Source organism: Coturnix japonica, unplaced genomic scaffold (genome assembly GCF_054131305.1).
Source record: "Coturnix japonica strain WE unplaced genomic scaffold, WE-NBRP24 Scf050, whole genome shotgun sequence".
Classification (NCBI taxonomy): domain Eukaryota; kingdom Metazoa; phylum Chordata; class Aves; order Galliformes; family Phasianidae; genus Coturnix; species Coturnix japonica.
The window spans coordinates 2,011,252-2,023,480 of record NW_028188953.1 but is presented as its reverse complement, the minus strand read 5'-3'; the positions used below and the strand labels follow the sequence as shown (position 1 = coordinate 2,023,480).

At 60.6% G+C, this 12,229-nt stretch overlaps 1 protein-coding gene across 1 annotated transcript in view; it reads right to left on the bottom strand.

The window, feature by feature from the left end:
- Positions 1-11,006, bottom strand: part of WDR46 (WD repeat domain 46) — a 29,571-nt gene extending 18,565 nt beyond the window's left edge. The window contains exons 1-3 of the mRNA XM_085532668.1: positions 10,943-11,006; positions 9,962-10,066; positions 4,040-4,190 (exon numbers count right to left, since the gene is read on the bottom strand). Of these exons, the coding sequence (XP_085388794.1) occupies positions 4,040-4,190; positions 9,962-9,984 (174 nt within the window). The 5' untranslated portion in view covers positions 9,985-10,066; positions 10,943-11,006. The remainder of the gene's footprint in view (positions 1-4,039; positions 4,191-9,961; positions 10,067-10,942) is intronic.
- Positions 11,007-12,229: the final 1,223 nt, after the last annotated feature.

Genomic DNA, 12,229 nt, shown 5'->3' with positions numbered 1-12,229 from the left:
GTGTCCCCCCCCCATATTACACCCCCCACCCCCATATTGTGTGTCCCCCCCTATCCCACCCCATCCCACCCTCCCCCCCATATTGCCCCCCCACCCCCCCCATATTACCCCCCATATGTCCCCATATTGTGTCCCCCCCCATATCCCCCCATATTGCCCCCTATATCCCCCCATATTGCCCCCCATATTACCCCCCCCACCCCCATATCCCCCCATATTACCCCCCCACCCTCATATTGCCCCCCACATTTCCCCCCCAACCCCCATATCCCCCCATATTGCCCCCCATATTACCCCCCCCACCCCCATATCCCCCCATATTACCCCCCCACCCTCATATTGCCCCATATTGACCCCCATATTACCCCCCCACCCCCATATCCCCCCATATTGTGCCCCCCCACCCCATATCCCCCCATATTGCCCCCCATATTGTGTCCCCCCCCATATTACCCCCATATCCCCCCCCATATTACCCCCCCACCCCATATCCCCCCATATTGCCCCCCATATTACCCCCCCCACCCCATATCCCCCCATATTGCCCCATATTGTGTCCCCCCCATATCCCCCCATATTGTGTCCCCCCCCCATATTGTGTGTCCCCCCCCATATTACCCTCCACCCCCATATGCCCCAAATTGCCCCCCATATTCCCCCATATTATGTCCCCCCCCCATATTACCCCATATCCCCCCGATATCTCCCCATATTGTGTCCCCCCCCACCCCCATATCCCCCCATATTGCCCCCCATATTACCCCCCCAACTCCCATATTGCCCCCCACATTACCCCCCCACCCCCATATCCCCCCATATTGCCCCCTATATTACCCCCCATATCCCCCCATATTGCCCCCTATATCCCCCCCATATTGTGTCCCCCTCCCCCCATATTACCCCCCCAACCCCATATCCCCCCCCATATTGTGTCCCCCCCATACTACCCCCCCCACCCCCATATCCCCCCATATTGACCCCCCCATATTACACCCCATATTACCCCCCCCACCCCCATATCCCCCCGTATTACCCCCCATATTGTGCCCCCCCTCCCATATTACCCCCCATATTGTGTCCCCCCCCCCATATTGCCCCCTATATTACCCCCCATATTGCCCCCCACACCCCCATATTGCCCCCCATATTACCCCCCCAACCCCCATATCCCCCCATATTGCCCCCCACATTACCCCCCCACCCCCATATCCCCCCATATTACCCCCCCCCCTCATATTGCCCCCATTACCCCCCCACCGCCACATCCCACCATATTGCCCCCCATATTACCCCCTCCACCCCCATATCCCCCCAAATCCCCCCATATTGACCCCCATATTACCCCCCCACCCCCATATCCCCCCATATTGCCCCCCATATTGCCCCCCACACCCCCATATTGCCCCCCCACCCCCATATCCCCCCATATTGCCCCCCATATTACCCCCCCACCCCCATATTGCCCCCCATATTACCCCCCCACCCCCATATTGCCCCCCATATTACCCCCCCACCCTCATATTGCCCCCCACATTACCCCCCCAACCCCCATATCCCCCCATATTGCCCCCCATATTACCTCCCCCACCCCCATATCCCCCCATATTGCCCCCTATATTACCCCCCATATTGCCCCCTATATTACCCCCCATATTGCCCCCTATATTACCCCCATATCCCCCCCATATTGTGCCCCCCCCCTATTACCCACATATCCCCCCATATTACCCCCATATCCCCCCATATTGCCCCCTATATTACCCCCCCAACCCCCATATCCCCCCATATTGCCCCCCATATTACCCCCCCAACCCCCATATCCCCCCATATTACCCCCCATATTACCCCCCCAACCCCCATATCCCCCCATATTGCCCCCCACATTACCCCCCCAACCCCCATATCCCCCCATATTGCCCCCTATATTACCCCCACTCCCCCCCATATTGTGTCCTCCCCCATATCCCTCCCTATATTGTGTCCCCCTCCCCCCATATTACCCCCCCAACCCCATATCCCCCCCCATATTGTGTCCCCCCCATACTACCCCCCCCACCCCCATATCCCCCCATATTGACCCCCCCATATTACACCCCATATTACCCCCCCCACCCCCATATCCCCCCATATTACCCCCTATATTACCCCCATTCCCCCCCATATTGTGTCCTCCCCCATATCCCCCCAAATCCCCCCATATTGCCCCCCATATTACCCCCCCAACCCCCATATCCCCCCATATTACCCTTCCCACCCCCATATCCCCCCATATTCCCCCCCCACCTTCATATCCCCCCATATTGTGTCCCCCCCCCCATATTACCCCCATATTACCCCCATATTACCCCCCCCACCCCCATATCCCCCCAAATCCCCCCATATTACCCCCCCCACCCCCATATCCCCCCATATTGCCCCACATATTACCCCCTCCACCCCCATATCCCCCCAAATCCCCCCATATTACCCTCCCCACCCCCATATCCCCCCATATTGCCCCCCATATTACCCCACCCACCCCCATATCCCCCCATATTGCCCCCCATATTGCCCCCCACACCCCCATATTGCCCCCCATATTACCCCCCCACCCCCATATCCCCCCATATTGCCCCCGATATTGCCCCCCACACCCCCATATTGCCCCCCCATATTACCCCCCCACCCCCATATCCCCCCATATTGCCCCCCACACCCCCATATTGCCCCCCATATTACCCCCCCACCCCCATATCCCCCCATATTGCCCCCCACACCCCCATATTGCCCCCCATATTTCCCCCCCACCCCCATATCCCCCCATATTGACCCCCATATTACCCCCCCACCCCCATATCCCCCCATATTGTGCCCCCCCCACCCCCATATTGCCCCCCATATTGAGTCCCCCCCCATATCCCCCCAAATCCCCCCATATTACCCCCCCCACCCCCATATCCCCCCATATTGCCCCCCACACCCCCATATTGCCCCCCATATTACCCCCCCACCCCCATATCCCCCCATATTGCCCCCGATATTGCCCCCCACACCCCCATATTGCCCCCCCATATTACCCCCCCACCCCCATATCCCCCCATATTGCCCCCCACACCCCCATATTGCCCCCCATATTACCCCCCCACCCCCATATCCCCCCATATTGCCCCCCATATTACCCCCCCCACCCCCATATCCCCCCATATTACCCCCCCAACCCCCATATCCCCCCATATTGCCCCCCACATTACCCCCCAACCCCCATATCCCCCCATATTGCCCCCCATATTGCCCCCCACACCCCCATATTGCCCCCCCATATTACCCCCTCCACCCCCATATCCCCCCAAATCCCCCCATATTGCCCCCCACATTACCCCCCCACCCCCATATCCCCCCATATTGCCCCACATATTACCCCCCCCACCCCCATATCCCCCCATATTGCCCCCTATATTACCCCCCATATTGCCCCCTATATTACCCCCATTCCCCCCCATATTGTGTCCTCCCCCATATCCCCCCTATATTGTGTCCCCCTCCCCCCATATTACCCCCCCAACCCCATATCCCCCCCCATATTGTGTCCCCCCCATACTACCCCCCCCACCCCCATATCCCCCCGTATTACCCCCCATATTGTGTGTCCCCCCCATATTACCCCCCACCCCCATATCCCCCCATATCCCCCCATATTGACCCCCATATTACCCCCCCACCCCCATATCCCCCCATATTGCCCCCCATATTACCCCCCCACCCCCATATCCCCCCATATTGCCCCCCACATTACCCCCCCACCCCCATATCCCCCCGTATTACCCCCCATATTGTGTGTCCCCCCCATATTACCCCCCACCCCCATATCCCCCCAAATCCCCCCATATTGCCCCCCATATTACCCCCCCACCCCCATATGCCCCCCACACCCCCATATTGCCCTTCCATATTACCCCCCCACCCCCATATCCCCCCATATTGACCCCCATATTACCCCCCCCACCCCCATATTGTGTCCCCCCCCCATATCCCCCCATATCCTGCCCCATATCTGACTCACGGCGGTGGCGAGCAGCAGGTGGTAGTGCAGGAACTGCATTGCCAGCACGTTCTGGCAGCTCTTGATGCAGTTGAGCTCCAGCCCGCAGTTGTCATATATGAACAGCCAGCGCTTCTGAGCCACCGCCAGCAGCAGCTCCGTGTGCAGCCACCTGCAACACGCGTGTGCGACGCGGCGTCATGCGTGTGCGGGTACCAACATGCGTGTGCCAGGCACCAACATGGGACTGGGGGGCACCAACATGGGACTAGGAGGCATTAACTTGTGATGGGAGGTACCAATATGTGACTAGGAGGCACTAACACGCGTGTGTGATGCAGCGTCATACGTGTGCGAGCAACAACATACATGTACAAGGCACCAACATGGGACTGGGGGGCATTAACATGAGTGTATGGGACCATAACATGGGTGTGGGGTGCCAACATGTGACTGGGAGGCATTAACATGTGATGGGAGGCATTAACACGCGTGTGTGAACCACCGTCATACGTGTGCGGGTACCAACATGTGATTGGGAGGCACCGACATGGGACTGGGGGGCATCAACATGGGACTAGGAGGCATTAACATGCGATGGGAGGTATGAATATGTGAGTTGGAGGCACTAACACGTGTGTGTGATGCAGCGTCATGCATGTGCGGGTACCAACATGCGTGTGCCAGGCACCAACATGGGACTGGGGGGCATTAACATGAATGTATGGGACCATAACATGTGAGTGGGAGACATTAACATGTGATGGGAGGCATTAACACGCGTGTGCGAACCACCGTCATACGTGTGCGGGTACCAACATGTGATTGGGAGGCACCAACATGGGACTGGGGGGCATCAACATGGGACTGAGGGGCATTAACATGTGAGTGGGAGGCACCAACACGCATGTGTGGGACAATAATGTGTGTATGGGGCACCAACACGCGTGTGCGAACCACCGTCATGCGTGTGCGGGTACCAACATGTGTGTGCCAGGCACCAACATGGGACTGGGGGGCATCAACAAGGGACTGGGAGACATTAACATGAGATGGGAGGCATTAACACGCGTGTGCGAACCACCGTCATACGTGTGCGGGTACCAACATGTGATTGGGAGGCACCAACATGGGACTGGGGGGCATCAACATGGGACTGGGGGACATTAACACGTGAGTGGGAGGCACCAACACGCATGTGCGGGACAATAATGTGTGTATGGGGCACCAACACGCGTGTGCGAACCACTGTCATACGTGTGCGGGTACCAACATGTGATTGGGAGGCACCAACATGGGACTGGGGGGCATCAACATGGGACTGGGAGGCATTAACATGCGATGGGAGGTATGAATATCTGAGTTGGAGGCATTAACACGCGTGTGTGACATGGCGTCATACGTGTGCGGGTACCAACATGCGTGTGCCAGGCACCAACATGGGACTGGGGGGCATTAACATGAGTGCATGGGACCATAACATGGGTGTGGGGTGCCAACATGTGACTGGGAGGCATTAACATGAGATGGGAGGCATTAACACGCGTGTGCGAACCACCGTCATACGTGTGCGGGTACCAACATGTGATTGGGAGGCACCGACATGGGACTGGGGGGCATCAACACCCCCCCAGGACCCTCAAATCCCCCCCAGGATCCCCATATCCCCCCATATCCCCCTTTAGAGCCCCCCACGACCCCCATATTCCCCCCAGGACCCCCATATCCCCCCTTAGATCCCCCCAGGACCCCCATATTCCCCCCATATCCCCTCTTAGATCCCCCCAGGACACCCATATCCCCCTTTAGAACCCCCCCAGGACCCCCATATTCCCCCCATATCCCCCCTTAGATCCCCCCCCAGGACCCCCATATCCCCCCTTAGGACCCCCATATTCCCCCAAGGACCCTCAAATCCCCCCCATATCCCCCTTTAGAGCCCCCCAGGACCCCCATATTCCCCCCATATCCCCTCTTAGATCCCCCCAGGACCCCCATATCCCCCTCCAGGACCCCCATATCCCCCCTTAGAGCCCCCCAGGACCCCCATATCCCCCCTTAGAGCCCCCCAGGACCCCCATATCCCCCCATATCCCCCCTTACAGCCCCCCCAGGACCCCCATATCCCCCCATATCCCCCCTTAGAGCCCCCCAGAACCCCCATATCCCCCCTTAGAGCCCCCCAGAACCCCCATATCCCCCCATATCCCCCCTTAGAGCCCCCCAGGACCCCCATATCCCCCCATATCCCCCCTTAGAGCCCCCCAGGACCCCCATATCCCCCCATATCCCCCCTTAGAGCCCCCCAGGACCCCCATATCCCCCCCCAAGACCCCCATATCCCCCCATATTCCCCCCAGGACCCCCATATCCCCCCTTAGAGCCCCCCAAGACCCCCATATCCCCCCCCAGGACCCCCATATCCCCCCTTAGAGCCCCCCAGGACCCTCATATCCCCCCTTAGAGCCCCCCCAGGACCACCATATTCCCCCCAGGACACCCATATCCCCCCTTAGAACCCCCCCAGGACCCCCATATCCCCCCTTAGAGCCCCCCAGGACCCCCATATCCCCCCATATCCCCCCTTAGAACCCCCCCAGGACCCCCATATTCCCCCCAGGACCCCCATATCCCACCTTAGAGCCCCCCAGGACCCCCATATCCCCCTCCAAGACCCCCATATCCCCCCTTAGATCCCCCCAGGACCCCCCATATCCCCCTCCAAGACCCCCATATCCCCCCTTAGAGCCCCCCAGGACCCCCATATCCCCCCCCAAGACCCCCATATCCCCCCTTAGAGCCCCCCAGGACCCCCATATCCCCCTTTAGAGCCCCTCAGGACCCCCATATCCCCCCTTAGATCCCCCCAGGACCCCCATATCCTCCTTTAGAGCCCCTTAGGACCCCCATATTCCCCCCATATCCCCCCTTAGATCCCCCCCAGGACCCCCATATCCCCCCTTAGTACCCCCATATCCCCTTTTAGAGCCCCCCAGAACCCCCATATCCCCCCCCATATCCCCCCTTAGAGCCGCTTAGGACCCCCATATTCCCCCCAGGACCCCCATATCCCCCCTTAGAGCCCCTTAGGACCCCCATATCCCCCCTTAAAGCCCCCCAGGACCCCCATATCCCCCTCCAAGACCCCCATATCCCCCCTTAGAGCCCCCCAGGACCCCCATATCCCCCCTTAGAGCCCCTCAGGACCCCCATATCCCCCCTTAGAACCCCCCCAGGACCCCCATATTCCCCCCATATCCCCTCTTAGATCCCCCCAGGACCCCCATATCCCCCCTTAGAGCCCCCCCAGGATCCCCATATCCCCCCTTAGAGCCCCCCCAGGACCCCCATATCCCCCCTTAGGACCCCCATATTCCCCCAAGGACCCTCAAATCCCCCCCATATCCCCCCTTAGAGCCCCCCAGGACCCCCATATTCCTCCCAGGACCCCCATATCCCCCCTTAGAGCCCCTTAGGACCCCCATATCCCCCCTTAAAGCCCCCCAGGACCCCCATATCACCCCTTAGAGCCCCCCAGGACCCCCATATCCCCCCATATCCCCCCTTAGAACCCCCCCAGGACCCCCATATTCCCCCCAGGACCCCCATATCCCCCCTTAGAGCCCCCCAGGACCCCCATATCCCCCTCCAGGACCCCATATCCCCCCTTAGAGCTCCCCAGGACCCCCATATCCCCCCTTAGAGCCCCCCAGGACCCCCATATCCCCCCTTAGGACCCCCATATCCCCCCTTAGAGCCCTTTAGGACCCCCATATTCCCCCCAGGACCCCCATATCCCCCCTTAGAGCCCCCCAGGACCCCCATATCCCCCTCCAGGACCCCCATACCCCCCCTTAGAGCTCCTCAGGACCCCCATATCCCCCCTTAGAGCCCCCCAGGACCCCTATATCCCCCCTTAGAGCCCCCCAAGACCCGCATATCCCCCCCCAGGACCCCCATATCCCCCCTTAGAGCCCCCCCAGGACCCCCATATTCCCCCCAGGACCCCCATATCCCCCCTTAGAACCCCCCCAGGACCCCCATATCCCCCCTTAGAGCCCCCCAGGACCCCCATATCCCCCCTTAGAACCCCCCCAGGACCCCCATATCCCCCCTTAGAGCCCCCCAGGACCCCCATATCCCCACTTAGAGCCCCCCAGGACCCCCATATCCCCCCTTAGAGCCCCCCCAGGACCCCCATATCCCCCCTTAGAGCCCCCCAGGACCCCCATATCCCCCCCCAAGACCCCCATATCCCCCCTTAGAGCCCACCAAGACCCCCATATCCCCCCTTAGAGCCCCCCAGGACCCTCATATCCCCCCTTAGAGCCCCCCCAGGACCCCCATATCCCCCCTAGCACCCCCATATCCCCCCTTAGAGCCCCCCCAGGACCCTCATAACTCCCATATCCCCCCTTAGAGCCCCCCAGGACCCCCATATTCTCCCCATATCCCCCCTTAGAGCCCCCCCAGGACCCCCATATTCCCCCTTAGAGCCCACCCAGGACCCCCATAACCCCCATATTCCCCCTTACAGCCCCCCCAAGACTCCCATATCCCCACTTAGAGCCCCTTAGGACCTGCATATCCCCCCCCAGGACCCCCATATCCCCCCTTAGAGCCCCTCAGGACCCCCATATCCCCCCTTAGGACCCCCATATTCCCCCAAGGACCCTCAAATCCCCCCCATTTCCCCCCTTAGAGCCCCCCAGGACCCCCATATCCCCCTCCAGGACCCCCATATCCCCCCTTAGAGCCCCCCAGGACCCCCATATCCCCCTCCAGGACCCCCATATCCCCCCTTAGAGCCCCCCAGGACCCCCATATTCCCCCCAGGACCCTCATATCCCCCCTTAGAGCCCCCCAGAACCCCCATATCCCCCCTTACAGCCCCCCAGAACCCCCATATCCCCCCTTAGAGCCCCCCAGAACCCCCATATCCCCCCTTACAGCCCCCCCAGGACCCCCATATCCCCCCATATCCCCCCTTAGAGCCCCCCAGAACCCCCATATCCCCCCATATCCCCCCTTAGAGCCCCCCAGAACCCCCATATCCCCCCTTAGAGCCCCCCAGGAACCCCATATTCCCCCCAGGACCCCCATATCCCCCCTTAGAGCCCCCCAGGACCCCTTTTCCCCCCTTAGAGCCCCCCAGGACCCCCATATTCCCCCCCAGGACACCCATATCCCCCCTTAGATCCCCCCAGGACACCCATATTCCCCCCCAGGACACCCATATCCCCCCTTAGATCCCCCTTATACCCCCCATATCCCCCCCAGGACCCCCTTATACCCCACATATCCCCCCCCAGGACCCCCATATCCCCACCCAGGACCCCCATATCCCCACCAGGACACCCATATTCCCCCCCAGGACCCCCATATCCCCCCTTAGATCCCCCTTATACCCCCCATATCCCCCCCCAGGACCCCCATATCCCCCCTTATACCCCCCATATCCCCCCCCCAGGACCCCCATATACCCCCTATATCCCCCTTATACCCCCCATATCCCCCCCCAGGACCCCCATATCCCCCCCCAGGACACCATAACCCCCTATATCCCCCTTATACCCACCATATCCCCCCCCAGGACCCCCATAACCCCCTATATCCCCCTTATACCCCCATATCCCCCTTAGGACCCCCATATCCCCCTATATCCCCCTTATACCCCCCATATCCCCCCCCAGGACCCCCATAACCCCTATATCCCCCTTATACCCCCCATATCCCCCCTCAGGACCCCCATATCCCCCTATATCCCCCTTATACCCCCATATCCCCCCTTAGGACCCCCATATCCCCCTATATCCCCCCATATCTCCCCCCAGGACCCCCATAGCCCCCTATATCCCCCTTATACCCCCCATATCCCCCCCCAGGACCCCCATATCCCCTTGGAGCCCCCATCCCCCCGTTGCACACTCATTGCACACTCACACGGCGCTGTGCACGCTCTCCATGACGTTGAACTCGCAGTGCAGAGCCTTGGTCTGCCAATCCAACGCAGCCACGTGCCCACGGCGACCCCCCAGCAGCAAATGGGCTGTAAATAGGGGGGGGGGTTATAAAGGGGTCTGTGGGGGTCTATGGAAGTCTATTGGGGTCTATGGGGGGGCTATGGGGGTCTATGGGGGGGTTATGGGGTGGTATGGGGGGGCTATGGGGGGCTATAGGGGTCTATAGGGGGGTTATGGGTGTCTATGGGGGGTTTTGGGGGTCTATGGGGGGTTATAGGAGGTCTATGAAGGTCTATGGGGGTCTATGGGGGGGTTATGGGGGTCTATGGGGGGGTTATGGGGGGGCTATGGGGGTCTATGGGGGGTTATAGAAGGTCTATGAGGGTCTATGGGGGACTATAGGGGGTCTATGGGGGTCAATGGGGGCTATGGGGGGCTATAGGGGGTCTATGGGGGACTATGGGGGGGCTATAGGGGGCTTTGGGTGGTCTATGGGGGTCTATGGGGGGGGCTATGGGGGTCTATTGTGGGGGGTCTATGGGGGGCTTTGGGGGGGGTCCTATGGGGGGTTTGTTGGGGGGCTATGGGGGGCTATGGGGGGGTCTATGGGGGGGTTTGTTGGGGGCTATGGGGGGGGTCTATGGGGTCTTTGGGGGGCTATAGGGGTTCTTTGGGGGTCTATGGGGGTGGCTATGGAGGGGCTATAGGGGGTCTATGGGGGTCTTTTGGGGTCTATGGGGGGCTATAGGGGGTCTATGGGGGGGTCAATGGGGGGGGGGTTGTGGGGGTCTATGGGGGGTCTATGGGGGTCTTTGGGGGGCTATAGGGGTTCTTTGGGGGTCTATGGGGGGGGCTATGGAGGGGCTATAGGGGATCTATGGGGGGGGTGGTTGTGGGGGTCTATGGGGGGTCTATGGGGGGGTTTGTGGGGTGTCTCTGGGGGTCTGTGGTGGTCTCAGACCGTCCGTTGTGGCTGTAATCCAGGCAGTACGGCCCAAACTGCTCCAAACGAAGCTCAAAGTGCTGGGGGGGCAATGGAGCCCAATAGCAACAGTGGGACCCACTGCTCCCCATTGCCCCCCATAGCCCCCCATTACCCCCCATAGCCCCCCCTAGGACCCCCTTGTCCCCCCATAACCCCCCCATCTCCCCCCCTAGGACCCCCATCTCCCCCCTTATCCCCCATATTCCCCCCTAGGACCCCTTATCCCCCATATCCCCCATATCCCCCCCCATGTCCCCCCATATCCCCCCATACCCTCCCCTAAGACCCCATTATCCCCCATATCTCCCCATATCTCCCCCATCTCCCCCCATCTCCCCCCCCAGGACCCCGTATCACCCCATATCCCCCCATATCCCCCATATCTCCCCCATATACCCCCTAGGACCCCTATATCTCCCCATATCCCCCCATATCTCCCCATATCCCCCCTAGGACCCCCATCTCCCCCATATCCCCCATATTCCCCATATCTCCCCATATCCTCCCCTAGGACCCCCTTATTCCCCCATCTCCCCCACAGACACCCTATATCCCCCCATATCACCCCCATATCCCCCCTAGGACCCCCATATCTCCCCATATCTCCCCCTAAGACCCTGATATCCCCCCATATCTCCCCCTAGAACCCCCATATCTCCCCATATCCTCCCCTAGGACCCCATCTCCCCCATATTCCCCTGTATCCCCCCCATCTCCCCCCATATTCCCCCCTAGAACCTCCATATCTCCCCATATTCCCCCCTAAGACCCCCATATCCTCCATTTCCCCCATCTCCCCCCTAGGACCCCCATCTCCCCCCTTATTCCCACATATACCTCCATATCCCCCCATATCTCCCCATAATACCCCCATATCCCCCCTTGAACCCCCACATCCCCCCCTAGGACCCCCATATCCCCCATATCTACCCAATTGTCCCCCATACCCCCCATATCTTCCCATATCCCCCCCATATCTCCCCATATCCCCCCCTAGAACCCCCATATCCCCCCCATATCCCCCTCAGACCCCCATATCCCCCCTAGGACCCCCATATCCCCCCATATCTCCCCATATCCCCCCCCCCAGGACCCCCATATCCCCCCATATCCCCCCTAGGACCCCCATATCTCCCCATAATCCCCCCATATCTCCCCATAATCCCCCCTAGGACCCCCATATCTCCCTATATCCCCCCATATCTCCCCATATCCCCCCTAGGACCTCCATATCTCCCTATATCCCCCCATATCTCCCCATAT